At 39.3% G+C, this 19,892-nt stretch overlaps 1 protein-coding gene across 6 annotated transcripts in view; it reads right to left on the bottom strand.

Moving 5' to 3' along the window:
- crb1 (crumbs 1, cell polarity complex component) overlaps nt 1-19,892 on the bottom strand; it is a 34,512-nt gene that overhangs the window by 14,284 nt on the left and 336 nt on the right. For 5 of the 6 annotated variants that reach the window (XM_005800872.3, XM_023339947.1, XM_023339946.1 and 2 more), the window contains exons 2-8: nt 16,821-17,057; nt 15,301-15,496; nt 14,564-14,703; nt 14,303-14,485; nt 4,928-5,887; nt 1,930-2,483; nt 954-1,125 (exon numbers count right to left, since the gene is read on the bottom strand). In XM_005800872.3, coding sequence (XP_005800929.2) covers nt 954-1,125; nt 1,930-2,483; nt 4,928-5,887; nt 14,303-14,485; nt 14,564-14,703; nt 15,301-15,496; nt 16,821-17,057 — 2,442 coding nt within the window. Of the gene's footprint in view, nt 1-953; nt 1,126-1,929; nt 2,484-4,927; nt 5,888-6,778; nt 7,353-14,302; nt 14,486-14,563; nt 14,704-15,300; nt 15,497-16,820; nt 17,058-19,892 lie in introns of those variants that run through there. The other variant, XM_023339949.1, reaches the window with a different exon arrangement.

The following is a 19,892-nucleotide window of genomic DNA, read 5'->3' on the forward strand; positions in this document are numbered from 1 at the left end:
AGCAACAGATGAGTTTAAGAAAATGTTTTCATTACCTTGATGCAAGTTGGAGAGTTTCCAGTCAGGTCTAAGTTTTATTTTGCTTTCATCAACATTAAATGATTTAATCATACTTAAATCAAGTAGCTTGAACCTAACAAATAACTTTGCCCAATTTTACAACACCAGTTTCAGCAGATAATAAAAGTAATCCACTGCAAAAACACAAAATCTTACCAAGAAGTTTCTAATGTAACTATCTTAGTTCACTTGAAATAGGACACAACTAACTTACAAATAACGTTATAAAATACTGTATATAAGATATCAGAGATTGTCTTAAGTCAATAATTCTTTAATATTCATTTAATAAAAGTACTGGTTCCACTGGCAGATCATTTCAGTTATAACAGCACATTTTCCTAAGTTGTAAGTGAAATAATCTGCCAGTGGAACTATATTTCATCAATATTAAGGAATTATTGTTTTGAAACAAGCTTCTATATCTTGCTGAAAAGTCACTTGTGTGTAAGCTTTGTCCTATTTAAAGTATACTAAGATATTTGCACCAGAAACTAGACCTAAAACTCATGGTAAGATTTTGCAGTGTAAAGATGAAGAAATGAACGTATCAGTGGAAACGGGTTCCTTAAAAGACAGAGAGTCATCACTAATCCCTTTGAGAAAAGGATAAAGTAGCTTTGGATCAATCCTGCTTTACGGATCAGATACTGAATACAAGATTGAGGCCAGAATCTAAATAAAACTGCTGTGACATTCAGTCACATAGAGACAAGTTAAGAATGTAACTGGGAAATCCTAGAACAAGGGCAATAATGAGATAATATGCAGAACATTCACCTTGTATTGGAGTAAAACAACAGAAACATTTTCTGTTTTAGTAAAAACAACCCACCTCTTTCATCTTTCATTTTAAGCAATTTCAGCTGTGCAGGTAAATTGGAGTCACTTACATTCGTATCCCTGCTGCTGCTGCACCATCTTGCACTCTGCAGGTGTGGGGCATGGGGACAGCTCACACCACTTTACCTCGTCACAGCGCCGCCCTGCTGTGCTGCTGGGGCAGGTGCAGGTGAAGTCATCCCACCCAGAGAAGCAAATGCCCCCATTTAAACATGGATTTCTCTGTGAATGAGAAACAAACATACGCTGCATTATTATCTGGTAGAACTGTCCTTTAAACCAAAGCGTTTTGGTTTGCTAGAGTTTTGGACTGTTGGGTCAGTTTTTTATCATTTACATTTTATAAAATCACAGTTGAAGTTTTAGAATATTTATAAATAAATAATTATGTTTTCAGCCAAAGCTGATGACAACATAAACTCCACTGATATGCAAATGTTGTACGATTCTCAGATTTTGCAAATAAATCCTTCCAGCTGCTTCTACTTTAATAATAAAGAAACTACTCACACATCAAAATGCAGAAAAATATTCCCTCTTTCATAAAGCTTAGCTTTGAATATTACTGTCTTGAGCTACAGACACTAAGATTTAAGCCTCCCGTTTTAAGTCATAGTAACGTACAACCTGCTGTTTTTATGCATTATATTGTTCATAACTTTATCTAACATGCTCTTCTCTTTTGCTGGACTTTTGTTGGATGTTTCTCTGTGACCTGATGATACTTCAGCTCTAGATCAGATCAAATGGTTGTTCTACTTCGATTTGAGCTTTTTCAGCAGTTTTCTCCATCAGTTTCAGCTTCTGCAATTCACAATGCATCTACTGTATTTTCTCATCACATTGTTTTGGAAATATTTGCTCCTCTAATATTTGTGCTCCACTTTTTAACTCTTTAATTACATCAGCCCCTTTCCCTTTGGTCCTTCCTTATTTCATAAAAACACTGTACATGTGCAATTTTCAGGTGTTACACAACATGTAACTCCAGCATGTATTTGTGCAGCTATCAGTGTGTTTGCTTACACTGCAGGCGTTGTCTCCAGGGCAGCCCTGAATCACATTTTCTATTTGCTCAAGAGGATATGATGTCAGCGAAGTGTCCAGCCCGAAGAACTGCAGCCTCGTGTCGCCGATCCTCAAATCCTGGATGCAGCCTTTGAAAAATCCACCAAACTCTGAAGTGCTACTCTTCTCCGGCAGACCTCCAACAAAAACTACGTCACCTGCGTTGACATCTACAGTCCTTCCCTCCACATCGCCTTGTTTCTGCCCCGCTACATACAGCGACATGCGACCATCCAGAACCTCTACAGTTACAAAGTGGACCTCTCCATCATGAATGGCTCTTTGTGCCCTCACGCTCTCAGAGTTACGGAGGCGAACTTTGACCCTGCCGCCCTCCAGCCACATGTGCAGGTATGGGCTGCTGCTGCTGTTGGAGAGCACCAGCAGGAGTCCGTTCCGCCTCCGCGTGCGCAGGAACAGGGAGACGGAGAGGTTCTGACCCAGATCGTCGTGGATGGCGAAGGCCGCAAAACTGTGAGAGTCCTCATTCCCAAAGCGAGCAGTAACATGTTCTGCAAAAAAGATAGTCAATTTTTAGTCTGGAGGACATTATCATCAAGATTATGTGTTTTCATACGATGCACAGGCACAAAATAAACTAAAAAGCCAAAATTTATTTGAGATACGGAAAAACAAAGATTTGTTTCTATGTCTGAGAAAATAATCTTATAGATTTGAATCAGGCTGAAATGTAACTATTAGCAGTATAACCCTAAACATACAACCAGATTAATGCTGAAACGATTATATATTAATCATAATGAATTGATTATTGAAACAATCAAGTCAGCTAATTTAGTAATTGATTAATCGCTAACTGGAGAATACAGACTATAAAAAGACCATTTACTGAAAGAACAACACATTCACAGCAGATACACAGCAGTGAATCAACCAAAACTTATTTCTTTATTTGTATTTTTAATGTATTTCAAATATTGTTTAAAAATGCTTAAGTAGTTAAATGATAAATCTGCAGAATGTGACTATTTTTATCCAATTAATCATTAGAATAATTGATTGCTAAAATAATAGTTATTTGCAGCCGTATTACTGTCAGAAAGGTTTTTTGAACTCATATTTTTTGGAGATTTTATGTGTCCGATTAATGCAAAGCAGTACACAGTTGTGAAGTGGAAGTAAAAGTTTTCTAAATTTGTTCAAAATAAAAATCTGAAAAGTATGGAGCGTATTTGTATTCAGCTCTTTTGATTGGTACTTTCTAGAACCATCTGTTGCTTCAAATGTTTTAGAGTATTTCTCTACCATCTTTGCACATCCGGAAAGAGAGATTTTTGCATGCTTACACACAGGATTACTTCAGTAAATTCTGACTTTCTTGTATTTTATTCAGTGGTATTGGAAAAAAAGAGGGCTGCACACAAATGCATGCAACACCATATATTCTGTCCCTTCCAGCTCACAATCATACAATAAATCTGTGTTGAATCCAATCCCGAAGAATAACATGTAAGTTCATGTTTGGAACATGACAAAATGAGTATTAATACCTCACTAAACTTACTGTTTTTTAAGAAAATCTGTATTAGTTTAGAGTTTCTGCAGCACTGTTGGAGTTCAGTCTCAAAAAGAGGAAAGTTTACATGGCCCTCATTGAAACGTGTTCTGTGTCAGCTGTCAGCACTTTCCACTCTGGGTCGGTCATTTTATTAGATAGTGAAACCACGAAGGAAAAAAAACAGGCTCAGGCCGGGAGAGCGCGTCACAAAAAACCTTACGCAAGCTTCAAAACGTTTCCATGTTGATGTGTCAAAATTTGTAGCCTTGCAGAAATGTGTTTGTGTCAGCAAACAAAGGACTAACACTCATAAAGGAGAAAAATGGAGTGCTTTCCATTTTACACCGAAATTAAAGAATAATCTGAAACATAAATCTAAGATGAGTATAATTCTTTTCCTGCTGTTTTAAGTTTGTGAAATTACGTTAAAAATGTGCGACATTTCCTTGCAGGACATGATTATTTTCTAAATAGGATCCTTTGTATCCTTAATCCGCTACGTCGGATAAGAGGATCTCTTCCCGGGCCTCTTTGTTCTGGCTTTTGATTGGACTTGTCTCTGGCAAATTCTGTTACACAAAAGCAGCTAAGGACGTTACTTAATTACCCATTTATGAAATTTGGAGCCTGTGATGTAACTGTTTCTCCTGCAGTTCTAATTATTCAGGTCTGGAAACTAATATCAGTTTAAAGTCAACCTATTATACTTCATGCAACAGCTTAGAATAGGTCTGTGGACTACACAAAACATGCTCTTTACATATTTTGAACAAAATCTTTCTTATATAATGACACTTTAGCCTGATCAGTTTAGCTTATATTGATCTCCTTTCAGATTGAACTGTTTTAGGGCCTCTTTCAGTTTAAATCCAAATAAGCTGCTGCTGGCCACACCCCCCAACTTAATGTTTAGACAAAATGGCTACAAACACATGCGCAATTATAGAAAAGGACATGTTTGAAAAGCAGAAGTGGAGCCTTCTGCACAATCAACAAGAATGCAGCAAGTAGTTTCTGGATAGTAAGTGAACAACAAATATGTGTCTTTTTCAGCAGCCATTGTAAAGCGGTAAAATCAGCTGACCAAGTGAGCTCCGTTTCCTAGCAACCCGATCGGGTTGGCCTCTGCTGGGGTTACTAGCAGAGGCATGTTGTAGTGCCCAACGACTGTGACCTAACATTTAGGAGGTTTTTTAAGCAGCTCATTTTTCAGACACCAAAAGAAATTAACATATTAGCAAAAACAGCTGAGTGTTTTTTTGGAGCGCGTTGAAAAAGAGTTGAGACCCAAATGTTAGTATAAAAACATGCAAAAAGTGAATTTTGAATTATAAGTTCCCTTTAAATATTTTATATCTGACAAAAAAGAAAACAAAAACTAAAATGTGCATTTATATATAAAGAAGAAAAACTTGTCTCTTCCTGTTGTGAACTTACCCTCCTCACAGTCGTGCCCCTCGTAAGGCCTTGTGCACTGGCACTGGTAGCTCTGCCACAGGTTCTCACACCGGCCTCCGTTTTGGCACGGCTCATCCCGGCAGCGCTCCCTGTGGCTGCAGCCGGGCGACACGTTAACCGCTGAGTCGCTCAGCCATTCCTCTGGAACAACGAGCTGCCAGTCTACGAACACATCACGCATGCACCCGATGAACACGGGCAAACTAAAGTGTCTACTGAACCAATGTGGGTTTTTGAGGCCCCCCCCTATAAATGTGTCCTGAGGGGAAGTCTCAAGCTCTGTCAGATTGGTTTGGACTGGGGTCACCGTGTGATACAACTGCCTCCCATAGCGTCCAGCATCATCGAATAATCTAAGGCTCAGGATCTCATTTGTGAGCACAACCTCCACAGTGTGCCACTCTCCATCCATGACATTATGTGGAAGCTCCAGAGTATGGATCTCTCCATCGGACCCAACAGATTTCTCGCTCCACAGCATCAGAAACAGCTGACCCCTGTCCAGCTGAAGCTGCAGCGTCATCCCCCTGATGTTCCTCTGGAACAACAACGCAGATGGCAGAACGGTCTTGAAGCTCAGCGTGATGTTGGTAGTCAGATCAGCGTTCACCAGGGGGTTGTGAAGCAACAGGTAACCTCTGCGCTCAAAGGAAAAAGTGGTCGGGGTGTTGCAGAGCGGTCCAGTGTATCCGGGTGTGCAGGAGCAGGTGTAACCGTCAGTCCCGTCCAGCAGGAATGGAGAGCAGGAGGCCCCGTTCTGGCACTCATGACCTTCACAGCCGACTAATTTCACGTCGCAGTTCGTACCTCCATAGAGAACGCCGTCACGCGCCTGTTTGAGGCATTGGCAGGTGAAGCCACCGTCGAGGCTCTCACATCGGCCCCCGTTTTGGCAGGGACTGGACTCGCACTGGTTCACCACTTCCTGACAGTGGAAACCTGTAGACAGAAGATATAGAAGCAGAAACTTTCATAAAAGTCTCTATGCTGCAAAAACAAATATCAAGTATACTTACCAAGTATTTTTGTCTAGTAGAAACTAGACCATTTTCTATTTTCTAACACCCTTGTCCCTAGTGGGGTCAGGAGGTGCTGGTGCCTATCTCCAGCTAACGTTCTGGGCAAGAGGCGGAGTCACCCTGGACAGGTTGCCAGTCTGTCGTAGGTCATACTGTAAATATCTTACACTTAAAATAAGACAAAGCTAACTTATGTAACTTTTCAGTAAGATATAAGACATTGTTTTATGTCAATAATTTTTGAATATAGACAAAACGTGCTAGTTCCACTGGCAAGTTTTTCACTTATTACAAAACCTGTTGTCCATGTTATAAGTTTAAAAAAGATCAGCAAATGTTCTAATTTGTAGTGAAAATCTATATTTATTCAAGAAACTAGACCAAATTTGACCAAAATACTTGGTCTTTTGCAGAATAGGACAACAAATTAAACAACTCTGATGTAACTTTGAATTCAGATATAAATTGTGAAAAATATTCCTGTTGTTACAAAATCTTCTGCCATGACAAATATATATTTTTATATGTGTTTTGTTGCTGAAATGATATAGAAATGTGTTATTCTGTTCAAATTATTTCCTCCAAAATCTCTACATGAATGTCTTAACTTGGCATTTTTAGATATGACAAAGATTTTTTTTTAAAATCACTAGTAAATGAATTTAACATAAATTAAAGAATTTAAAATATAAACCGTCTGTTAAGCATTAAACTGTTTGAAAAAACCAGTGATTAATGATGAAAGAATCAGGTGACTTGTTATGTAACAGCATTACCAAATCTATTCATATAAACACAAGCTCCAGTTTACCTGCCCCAAGAAACAAAATCCACAAAATCCATGGTGCGGGTGCCCACATCATGCCGACACGTTTGCAACCAGAACCGACCCAAACTTGTTTGACTTCATATTAGTTTGTGTTTGCGTCCCATCGAAGCTCTGCTGCTTGTGTAGCCGTGTGCTCTGAAGCATGTCGAGGCGAATATGTTCAGTCAGGAGACCAGCAAAGCCAGATCCCCGGGGATTAAGCTAATGCTATTTAGCCACCTTACTGAGTCAGAGCCGCCGCCACTGGCAGAGAGTCAGTTTTCAGAACACAATTATCAGTAGGCAGCAGCTCACAGTGGGACCAACACTTAAACACAAGAAATAATGTGAGCATTTTACAGCTCAAAATGTATCTTTTGCTACAAAAGAGATAAAGTTAAAATTTGCAAGTTCAAAAGTTACAATTTAAAAAAAAAAATTCCACTCTCATTACTAGTTAGTCTGTCACAATATACAATTAACCAATTAATTATTGATAAGTTATCATTTGAATTCTGATGATCAGTATTTCTTTTTATTTTGGTTTGCTTGTTTTCAGAGACATCATGATCCAGTATAAATACTTTCAGTTGTGTGTGGTTTTTATTTACTTTTATTAATAGTTTTTTGTTGCTGTGTTTTATTTTGTTATTTTTTTAATATCTTCCAGTGTGGAGTGCACAATGTTCCAGTGTGGAGTGCACAATTATTATGGAAAGGGCACACTTTCATGATGCCATTATCAGAATATTAGTTGAAAATAGACACTTTGAGTGTAGAGAAACTCAAAAAATTGCCATTTGCTAAAAGAACAACACATTCACTATTCCAAAACTGTACAAAAAAATATATACATTTTGCATTTAAGGAAAGAAATACATTTTTTATCTGTTAATACCAAGAAATTCTCAGAGCTCCTCAAGATTCAGTTTTCTCTTCACTTGGTCCAAGTTCTGTAAAATATTTCCTATTAAGCACCTTTTGCTATCCAATTATTAATTGGTTAATCCAAAAAATACTCCACAGATCAGCCCTACACTGAGTTAATGTTAAGTCAAGCAGAAAGTCCTTCTTACATGTTAGAAGGATTTTTACCTGCAGATGCATAATTTGCTACTGTCAAGAAAATCCGAGCTCATCCCACTTCCCCATGCTGGAGATTTTAGTTTAACAGTAATAATAAATAAAGTTATCTTTAAAATGAATCACTCAAGTGACATCAGGGCCCAGCAGTAGACTTAAGTGTCAATAAAGTTAGTTTAACAGTAATAATAAATAAAGTTATCTTTAAAATGAATCACTCAAGTGACATCTGGGCCCAACAGTAGACTTAAGTGTCAATAAAATAAATCTAGTTGTGTGTGTTGTTTTTGTCTCATGCAAGCTTTGCTTTAATTCTACTTTTCTCTATTTAATCATAAGAAATCATAGTCAGTCAGAGAGAGTCATTAAACAGGAAACGCAGGTTTCCTGGAAAAAGAGGAAGTAAGTTCCAGCCTGCAGATTTATAAAAATAGCTGAGACTATTCTTTATTTCAAAGGTAAAGTTTTAAAGAATGAAATCTAAACATTTTTGAGTAATTTGATAAGATTCAAAGTAAAATACTTATATTAATATTGGTTTACTTGTAATAATACTTACACTTATATTTGTGGGAACACTTACAAGGAAAACAAGTAACTGTAACTTTAGTAGTAAATAATTAGAATCATGTATTATTCTTTTGGTTTCTTTTCAGAAAAACATCTGTAATAACTCACATTAGGATTATAATAAGGATAATTAATAAGTTATGGTTATAAAATCATAAATGAATGATAAATCAGAGAAGCTGAAGAAAATAAATGTGATATAAGTTATGGTTATAAAATTATAAATGAATGCTAAAATCAGAGAAGCTAAAGAAAATAAAAGTGATATAAATGTGATTTTGACATTGAACTTGAAATGGTGTAAAAGGTGTAACTGCAATTAAACATCACTGATATGTTGGAGGTAGAGAGTAGGTGAAAGGTGAAAGGCAAGGAACTAACAGGAGAGCAGAGATGATCAACGCCTTATTTAGAGAGTAGGTGAAAGGTTGTGCAGGCAACGGACATAGGAGGTTGAGCAACCCTGAGACATTAGCACAGACATCAGGACATAATGTCTGAAGGACAGTGATGGATGTGAGGTCATCTGTCTAAGCAGACAGCCAATGAAAACGCACCGAAAGGGTGGATAAACCCTATATAAGGTGGGTGCAAAAGAGGAACCTTTTGTTGGATCCTCCGGGCAGCTTCGAGCCAAGATCGAGATGGACAAAGAACTCTGCAGCTGAAGAAGAGCCGGGGCCACGGAGCCGAAGACTGTCCGGCCATGGGGACCAACCCGTCAGCCCCACAACCTGTGGCTTCAAATCGCACTTCTCTCATCGGCTGGGTTCAGACCCCAAAGACAAAGATGAAGACAAAGGCAAAGACAAAGAAGAAGAACTGGTGCCTTCCTTCCTGCCAGCACCAAGTCCTGTGTGACCTCACCATCCATGCGGAGAGGAGGCTCATCAGACCTACAGAGATCCTGGCCTTCATCGATCGGCGTCTTCCTCCTGCTGCAACACCTTCTTCATCATCAGACCTGCGGAGATCCTGGCCTTCATCGATCGGCGTCTTCCTCCTGCTGCAACACCTTCTTCATCATCAGACCTGCGGAGATCCTGGCCTTCATCGATCGGCGTCTTCCTCCTGCTGCAACACCTTCTTCATCATCAGACCTGCGGAGATCCTGGCCTTCATCGATCGGCGTCTTCCTCCTGCTGCAACACCTTCTTCATCATCAGACCTGCGGAGATCCTGGCCTTCATCGATCGGCGTCTTCCTCCTGCTGCAGCACCTTCTTCATCATCGTGCCAGGTCTGGGGTTCGAAACACCAAACTCCGTCCGTCTCTCTCAAAGGTTCTCTTTTTTTTAGTTCTTAGTATCAGCAGTAGGGAAAGACAGACTAGATGATTGATTTTACTTATTTGATTATTTCTGCTACTGAATTAAGCTGTACTGACCCTTGCAAAAATGCCTTACTAATAAAATATTTAGCATAAAGAAAATCTAAAAGATGTTGTGGACATTCAGTTAATGAGTCACCTTAAAGTTCTTTGATGGTTGTAAAATAGCTGTGATGTTTGATTCTGGAGAGGAAGAGGTGGAAAATGTTTTATAGGTTGCTGGTAGCCCAAATTTAAAACAACATCCTTGGGACTCGCCCGAGTCACTAAAACCTACCTGGTTCAATAACAAATGCAAGTTGTGAAATAGAGAACGAGCGACCGTTAACAGGTGTGCTCTGTGAAACTAGTTGGCTGTAGGCTGCTCAGTCTGGCTAATTCACAGAGGGAAGAAGGGTGAGACACCTGGATGTAGGCCGTTAAAAATCAGGTGAATCGTTTCTCGAAACCAGCTTAAACAGAGTTTACTTCAGTTCTGGACAGGGTAAATCCCGGCAGATTTAGGAAACTCAATTAACCCGTTAGATGGAGAGCTGGTAGCACATCTCCCCTCTCAGAAGAGGAAGCAGAGAGTGAGAGAGTAGAGACAGAAAGGAGGGGGGGGGGTGTTGCGCAACAACAAGTGGCGCCCAACGTGGGGCGGAGAGACGGAGTGATGGATGATCACTTCGAGGAGGAAAATCTGGGGAAGAAACCGGAGGAAGCCGGCCGTCCAGATCGTTTGGAAAAGGAGGAGACCTCAACAGAACTGCATCAACTTTCTGCACAGCTACCCAGGGCACCCAGGACAGCGGATGGAAGGTTTGTTCATCAAGAGCACAGTCCCATGGGGTTCAGTCTGCATGGATGTAGCAGAACCAATGGGGACAACAGGAAAGAGAGGTGAGAAGTACCTCTTGGTGCTGATGAACACAGTGACAACTGCTAGAAGAGCAGGTCTTCCCCTGCAGAGGAACTCCGTTCACGTCACAGAAAGCAGGGAGGCGAAGACACTTCTCCTTTTTGCTCAGAGAAGAAAAAGGGAAGTTGCAGCTCAAAGTGTCACTGAAAACAGGGCAGAGAGTTTGGATTAAAGCTCAAGATCGGCCTGCAGCTACGGGGATCAAGCTGAGATTCAACGCCCGAGTTTTTGTAAAGCAAGTACTGAACTTCAACACAGTACTACTGATGAAGAAAGGGGTCCATGAGGAAGCAGTGCTCAAGCCAGTTCTTAGCTACAGCGAACCAGAACATTACGAGACGATGGCCAGAGAATCAAGCACCATGCCATCCTACAGTAGACTGGCCACTATTACAGGAAGGTTGCCGTTCAAAGAACAACTTCAAGGCTTTGGACTGGGAGGGCCGTGAAGAAATTGGACTATGCTAAAGAAGAACTCCTGTCACAACCTGATGGATTAAAATGGAAAAGGATCATGATTACGGATAAAGCGTCATGATGCTTATGCTTTTTGCTTTGCTCTGCTGAACAGCCAGAGTTTTTTTTTTTTTGAGGCCTTCTGTCTCAGCCCATCTTCCCTAAAGAACCATCCCACATCCTGAAGAACTGACAGTTCATCCAGCGAAGGTTCCTGTAGAAGAATCAAAGCGATCCAAGTTTTCTTCGACATTCATCACCTCATGGGGGAAATCAAAACTCCAAGGAGGGGGTGTCAAGAGAAGTGGAGTTTTGATGACTACACTGAGCCCTCTGTGACAACTGAGGATGAAGAATCTGCATCTTCACATCCCAGACGAACATCTTCTCTTTCCAGGGGATGAGGACGGCGAACTGCAGGAGGGTGATGGACTCCCAGCATGTGAAAGGTCTGACCTCGTGGAGGGGGTGTCAAGAAAATCCGAGCTCATCCCACTTCCCCATGCTGGAGATTTTAGTTTAACAGTAATAATAAATAAAGTTATCTTTAAAATGAATCACTCAAGTGACATCAGGGCCCAGCAGTAGACTTAAGTGTCAATAAAGTTAGTTTAACAGTAATAATAAATAAAGTTATCTTTAAAATGAATCACTCAAGTGACATCTGGGCCCAACAGTAGACTTAAGTGTCAATAAAATAAATCTAGTTGTGTGTGTTGTTTTTGTCTCATGCAAGCTTTGCTTTAATTCTACTTTTCTCTATTTAATCATAAGAAATCATAGTCAGTCAGAGAGAGTCATTAAACAGGAAACGCAGGTTTCCTGGAAAAAGAGGAAGTAAGTTCCAGCCTGCAGATTTATAAAAATAGCTGAGACTATTCTTTATTTCAAAGGTAAAGTTTTAAAGAATGAAATCTAAACATTTTTGAGTAATTTGATAAGATTCAAAGTAAAATACTTATATTAATATTGGTTTACTTGTAATAATACTTACACTTATATTTGTGGGAACACTTACAAGGAAAACAAGTAACTGTAACTTTAGTAGTAAATAATTAGAATCATGTATTATTCTTTTGGTTTCTTTTCAGAAAAACATCTGTAATAACTCACATTAGGATTATAATAAGGATAATTAATAAGTTATGGTTATAAAATCATAAATGAATGATAAATCAGAGAAGCTGAAGAAAATAAATGTGATATAAGTTATGGTTATAAAATTATAAATGAATGCTAAAATCAGAGAAGCTAAAGAAAATAAAAGTGATATAAATGTGATTTTGACATTGAACTTGAAATGGTGTAAAAGGTGTAACTGCAATTAAACATCACTGATATGTTGGAGGTAGAGAGTAGGTGAAAGGTGAAAGGCAAGGAACTAACAGGAGAGCAGAGATGATCAACGCCTTATTTAGAGAGTAGGTGAAAGGTTGTGCAGGCAACGGACATAGGAGGTTGAGCAACCCTGAGACATTAGCACAGACATCAGGACATAATGTCTGAAGGACAGTGATGGATGTGAGGTCATCTGTCTAAGCAGACAGCCAATGAAAACGCACCGAAAGGGTGGATAAACCCTATATAAGGTGGGTGCAAAAGAGGAACCTTTTGTTGGATCCTCCGGGCAGCTTCGAGCCAAGATCGAGATGGACAAAGAACTCTGCAGCTGAAGAAGAGCCGGGGCCACGGAGCCGAAGACTGTCCGGCCATGGGGACCAACCCGTCAGCCCCACAACCTGTGGCTTCAAATCGCACTTCTCTCATCGGCTGGGTTCAGACCCCAAAGACAAAGATGAAGACAAAGGCAAAGACAAAGAAGAAGAACTGGTGCCTTCCTTCCTGCCAGCACCAAGTCCTGTGTGACCTCACCATCCATGCGGAGAGGAGGCTCATCAGACCTACAGAGATCCTGGCCTTCATCGATCGGCGTCTTCCTCCTGCTGCAACACCTTCTTCATCATCAGACCTGCGGAGATCCTGGCCTTCATCGATCGGCGTCTTCCTCCTGCTGCAACACCTTCTTCATCATCAGACCTGCGGAGATCCTGGCCTTCATCGATCGGCGTCTTCCTCCTGCTGCAACACCTTCTTCATCATCAGACCTGCGGAGATCCTGGCCTTCATCGATCGGCGTCTTCCTCCTGCTGCAACACCTTCTTCATCATCAGACCTGCGGAGATCCTGGCCTTCATCGATCGGCGTCTTCCTCCTGCTGCAGCACCTTCTTCATCATCGTGCCAGGTCTGGGGTTCGAAACACCAAACTCCGTCCGTCTCTCTCAAAGGTTCTCTTTTTTTTAGTTCTTAGTATCAGCAGTAGGGAAAGACAGACTAGATGATTGATTTTACTTATTTGATTATTTCTGCTACTGAATTAAGCTGTACTGACCCTTGCAAAAATGCCTTACTAATAAAATATTTAGCATAAAGAAAATCTAAAAGATGTTGTGGACATTCAGTTAATGAGTCACCTTAAAGTTCTTTGATGGTTGTAAAATAGCTGTGATGTTTGATTCTGGAGAGGAAGAGGTGGAAAATGTTTTATAGGTTGCTGGTAGCCCAAATTTAAAACAACATCCTTGGGACTCGCCCGAGTCACTAAAACCTACCTGGTTCAATAACAAATGCAAGTTGTGAAATAGAGAACGAGCGACCGTTAACAGGTGTGCTCTGTGAAACTAGTTGGCTGTAGGCTGCTCAGTCTGGCTAATTCACAGAGGGAAGAAGGGTGAGACACCTGGATGTAGGCCGTTAAAAATCAGGTGAATCGTTTCTCGAAACCAGCTTAAACAGAGTTTACTTCAGTTCTGGACAGGGTAAATCCCGGCAGATTTAGGAAACTCAATTAACCCGTTAGATGGAGAGCTGGTAGCACATCTCCCCTCTCAGAAGAGGAAGCAGAGAGTGAGAGAGTAGAGACAGAAAGGAGGGGGGGGGTGTTGCGCAACAACACTACAAATGATCAAGGGTTCACTAAAGGAATATTATTGCATTTTAGGTGCTAAAATCTTTATTTACTAATTTTTCAAAAGGAATTTAGTGATTTCTTTCTTTGTATTTTTATGCATTTCTAATATTATGCAAAATAAGCTTGAGTTGTTAAATAAAAAATCTGCAGAATGTGATTTATTGATAGAATAATTGATCACTAAATAATTGTTAGTTGCAGCCCTGGTTTCAGTGTACCTGCTGTTCCTGGAGGACAGATGCAGATGTAGCCTGCAGCATATCTGTGGTCGTATCGTTCAGGCAGCAGAGGCTCGCTGCCGTAAAGAGCCTGCCATGACCTCTCCAGGCACCTGCCACGGTTCATGCACGGACTGCTGCTGCACTCGGTTGTGTCTATCTCACAGTTACGGCCCTCAAACCCTGAAATGAGGAGCCAGACTGCAGTTATGATTAGATCAAAGCTTCATGAGCACAAAATTTTTTTTTGTTTTTCCTCACCCGGCCAGCATTCACAGGTGTAGTTACCCTGGTTGTCCTTACAGATGGCGCTGTTGAAGCAGGGATCAGAGTTGCACTGTGGCAGCAGCGTCTCACAGTGCGGCCCAGTGAATGCTGTGTGTGAGCAGTCGCAGCTGTATCTGAGACAATCACATATTACCGATATATATAAAAAATATATCGGTAATATTTTTCTCATAAGTTCCTTCAATCAATCAATCATGTTTCTTTGTGTGGCATTTTTCATTAGCAAAGTGCTTTACATAATAAAAAACGTAAAAAAAAACAAAACAAAAAAAACATTGTGCGCTCACGAATTGTGAAACCAATGACAAACATTACATTTTTTGTCAAATGTCATTATCAAACTCAACAATACACATAAAAAATGTTGGTTAATGTTTCAGTAATAATTATTTGTTGAAATAAATTCTAAACAGGTGGGTTTTTAAAATAACTCAGTGTTTCTGCTGTTTTGCAGTTTTCTGGAATTTTGTTCCAGATTTGTGGTGCATAGAAGCTGAATGCTGCTTCTCCATGTTTGGTTCTGGTTCTGGAGATGCAGATCAGAACCAGAACCAGGAAGCCTGAGAGGTCTGGAAGGTAGATACAACAACAGCAGGTATTTCATGCATTTTGGTGCCAAGCCGGTCAGTAATTTATAAACTAGCAGTATTTTATCTTCAGTTTGTTTCCATGATGGCAGCATTAACAGGCGTTTATCCGTAAAGACTTACTCATTCACCCCGTCAACACACAGAGCCCCGTTTTGGCATGGCTGCTCCTGGCAATCGTCTGTGTTGATTTCGCATTGGTCTCCTTGGAAACCAACATGGCAGATGCACCGAAAGCCTGTGGCGTGGTTAACACAAGTGCCACGGTGAAGACAAGGCTGTGACTGACACTGGTCGACCTGGAGCTCACAAATGGTTCCTGTGAACATCATCAAAGCCACACAGATGTCAGAGTCCAGGTGAACCCAGCTGCATAGGCTGGGGGCGGGGGGGCGAAAAATAAGCAAAGCTTTCAGGCCGGCTGACTGTGATCAAGGGTTTCTTTTTTATGTCACAGGAAAGCGTCCCTTTCTGCAGCTGGTCTAAACTTTGGAAACAAACTGTGCTTTGTATGCAGGATTCTAGCTCTATGTGGGTTGTCTCCTGCAGGAAAATGAGGAGGATCTGAACCTTTTTGCAAGAGCTGCTAAGGGGCGGTAATATGTATTTACCAGGAACATAAAGCCATTTTATAGCACATCAAGTAATTATGTTACCTTCACTTGTTGTAAAAATACTGTAAATATCAAATATGACTTAAAAGAAATTAGATTTTGCAATTTAATGCGAAATCATACTGGGCCTCTGTCTCTTTAAGAAGCTCCTGCTCTAACAGATACTCCTTCAGCACATCATCACAACAACATTTCTCCAATAAGTCTTTAAAACTGTTCTTAGGAGTGTTGGACAAGCCAAATAAAAGGTGTTTGCTAATTGCTGCTGCCGCTAGTCTGGAGGAGCAGAGTAGAGGAGCTGTAAGAGGCAGAGAATGCAAGTATTTATATATTTCAAATGGCTACCTTTGTTTTGTTTTTTTTTATTATAAGAACAGATCAAAGTCATATGAGAACAAAGTCATATTATTACAAGAATAAATCACAGTAATTCAAGACTAAATGAAACAAATAAAATATTACCAGAATAAGGTCATGGTAATAGGAGAATAAAGCTGTAATAATACAAGAATAATGTCATAACATTGCCAGAATAAGGAGAATAAAGTCATATATTAATAACGAAGTAGCAATTTTATAAGAACTCCTACACAAAAAATATAAAGAAATTAAAATGAGATTATGTTGAACATCTTGTGACTTTGGTATCGGTATTATAAATAAGGAAATACTTTTAGTCAGATTTAGAAAAGATCATGCAAATGACTATCTAGTTTGGAACCACATTTATATTTACCAAATATAAATATATTTATTTATATGATATTTCACACAGATTAGTCTATATGTATGGACTAGTGTGTGTAGGTCTGTCATATAAAATCTCCACAAAAAAAATCCTAGTTTGTGGTTGTGATGTGACAAAATGTGTTGTTTTGAAAGGCACCGTAAACCATAAGATGCTAAAATATAAACGTTGTCCACACAGACTGTGTCATATTTATAAGTTAGCATAAGATAACATAAAAATATATTAAAAAGTCGTCTATAAAACGTCTACACATTTAGCTTAAAACCAAACACACTCACCTGTGAATCCAGGAGGACACAAACAGGAGAATCTACCCACTCCGTCCACACAGGTGGCTCCGTTCCTGCAGGGCTGTGAAGCGCACTCGTTCACGTCTATCTGGCAGTGAGCGCCCTGGAAACCTGGCACGCAGAAGCAGGAGTAGCCGTTCCCACGGGTTCTGCATATTGCCTGATTTTGGCACAGGTTCTGGAGGCAGGGGTCTGGAGTCTGAGACAGCTTGTCAGGGGACGCACCTAGGAGCATGATGTGTTATTTAATATCAAACTTCAAAGATGTTTTCCTTTACTGAAACACATTCATGATTTTTTATTTAGCAAAGCATACACCTTTGTAAAAAAAGCGAACATTGATCTGACGTCTCAGCAACAAGGACCGTTTTCATTAAGTCTGTTCAAAATATCCTATAATTCAGTCACAACAGTCAGAACATGCAGACAGAGTCCTAACTCTTTAAATTTTTATGATCCTGTGAGTTTCTGTCAATATGTGACAAACTGCTCCTGCATGAAAGACCTCCTTTTCTTTTTGTTAGTTTCTTTAGAAACCAGAAAAGCTTTTAAAAATAGTCACTAACTGGTTAACTTTAAATATTGTTTAATGTATTAAACTTAAACTGTATACCTGTCTTTTTATTTTAGTGGAAACACCTTGAGGTGGTTTCATCTGAAAGGAGAGTTTGTTTCCACTTAAGTTTTTTCCTGAAACCAAAAAATGCGGTAGAAGAAAAGATTGTAGAATCCATATTACTTATTACTTATTAACATGATCAAACAGATGCGCTTCTCAAAGTCTGCTTCTGATTGGTTGATCAGCACCTTGTGGTGACTCCTTCCCCTCCAGCTGCTGTACGTTCTGGCACACAATCAGAGAAACAGAACCAGTGAAGCCTTTCGCTTTTTTGTCTAAGATGGTGTAACATTCCTGCAAGATTCAGATTTTGTATTTTCTCCATATCTGCGACATGTTAAGAGACTTTCTTTCTGAGTCACAAATATTTGAATCCAAAGTGTGGAACCACTAAAATATCCAAATTACTTAAAGATGACCCATTATGTTTCTTTCAATAGGTTACAATAGGTCTAACTTTCATTTTATCTACGCACGTTACATAAAATGAAAATTTATCTTTAACTCTTCATCTTCGCTGTATAATCGTATTCATTTTAGTATTCAATTTAGGGTTCATCTGCCCAAAGCTACTTCTTCCACATGGTCGCTGTGTCCTCTATATGAAGCTTTTGGCTAATTACAAACAGGTTTTCTTTTAGTTGTCTTATTAAATACTGCTCCTTTTTGCAGGTCTTCTGTAATTGCTGGATTTGTGGACTGCATGACTAAAGGCCAATATATACTTCACAAGAACAAAAAAAAATTGTTCATTCTTCCAGAGCAACAACAAACAAAACATCATTCTGAAGATGTTATTTTCAGAATGATGGCCAAAAAATTAGTGGAAAAAAAACAGATTTGAAGGAAGGCTTGTCTTCAGAAGTGCTGCTCTCTTTTTGGTGACAATCAGCCTGCACTTTCCAAATGCCCTCAAAGTATCACATGAATATCAAAAGGAGAAAAGACCATTTCTAAAGTGTGATTTACATGACTAGTGCAAGAAAATTACTAATGTATTAGAGGGAACAAATTGTTAAGATGTTTCAATAATCATGCAAAGTAATCAACCTTCAAGAGTGCAATCAGTCTGAGAGACCTGAGAGACTGATTAAAGGACATCTTCTCCATCTCAGAGACCAATCATCTGTCTTTAATGGAGGTCAATCAATTGTACAAAGGAGCAGCTGGTTTCTCCAGAAGCTACCATTTGTGTCTACAGAGTTTGATACAGAATATGTTGGCGATTGATGAATTGACCATATCTGTATTAACAAGAAGGACCAGCTGGTACATGCATTACATGTCCATTTTACTTATAAGCACAGTAAAACCTAAATAGTTTGAATGTAATTGTCATAGAGGATGTCTGATTTATTTTTCAGCTGAAACTGGAGATGCTTTGAGACAGAGCTCAGTAAAATTCAGAGCACACAGCCCCCTCCCGCAGCGTGTAAGGGCTCCTTCATATGCAAATTACCCCTCAGGCTCTTTGTTTGGGCCTATGAGGGGTCCTCATGTTGGGGACCCAATCACCTCTGTGCTGATACACTTTGCTGCTGTGTGCCTCTGTTTCAGTGGAGATAAGAAAACAGGTTTTTATTGGATGTTTTGGAGAGAAGTGGAACAATGAAGAGAAACCCTTTCTTTGTGAAATCTCTTCTCCCCAGACTCCTGAATCCTTTTGAGGGTCATTGCTGCCCCTTCACTGTTACATCATCTTTTCAATGTGCAGACACTGTACAGAGCTTAACCCAGCTAATGATGTCATCCGACAGACATGTAATTGAAATTCCAACCATGAATTGGTTCAAATGCATGAAACAATAATAGAATTACAGGAAACAGGATTAAAATATTCAGAAATTACAATATTAAAAATGATTTTATTGGAGCAAAAAATGTTGTGACTGCAGTTAGTTAGACTTAGGCTGTACCAAATATTGATTTCTGAACTCTTCCTGAGATAAAACATTAGTATTGTTGTTTCTAAGTGAATATAAACTTGTTTTCTTTGAATTATTTGAGGACTGAAAGCACTGCATCTTTTTCGTTATTTTGACCATTTCTCATTTTCTGCAAATAAATGCTAAATTTTTGCTTGGAATATCAGAGACATATCAGTGGTTCATAGCATAAAAGAACAATGTTCATTTTGCTCAAACATATACCTATAAAAAAAGTAAAATCAGAGAAACTGAACATATTAAGTGATTTTTTTTCCACAGCTGTATTCGTCACATTTTACAATGTGATTCTATTTATAATCTCATATTTTTATATTGCATGTATAATTGGCTTATTTAAAAAAAATTATGTAATTTTATCACGATCAAAGTTTGGTTTTGTCACCTGTGCCAAAATGTCCTCAATATATTTTGTATTTTAAGTCATGCAGGTGGGATTAACCTCCGTCTATGTGTCGTAAAAGATTCTTATTAGCAGAAGCATAAATCAGTGTA

This window comes from Xiphophorus maculatus, chromosome 9, assembly GCF_002775205.1.
Source record: "Xiphophorus maculatus strain JP 163 A chromosome 9, X_maculatus-5.0-male, whole genome shotgun sequence".
In the NCBI taxonomy this organism is placed as follows: domain Eukaryota; kingdom Metazoa; phylum Chordata; class Actinopteri; order Cyprinodontiformes; family Poeciliidae; genus Xiphophorus; species Xiphophorus maculatus.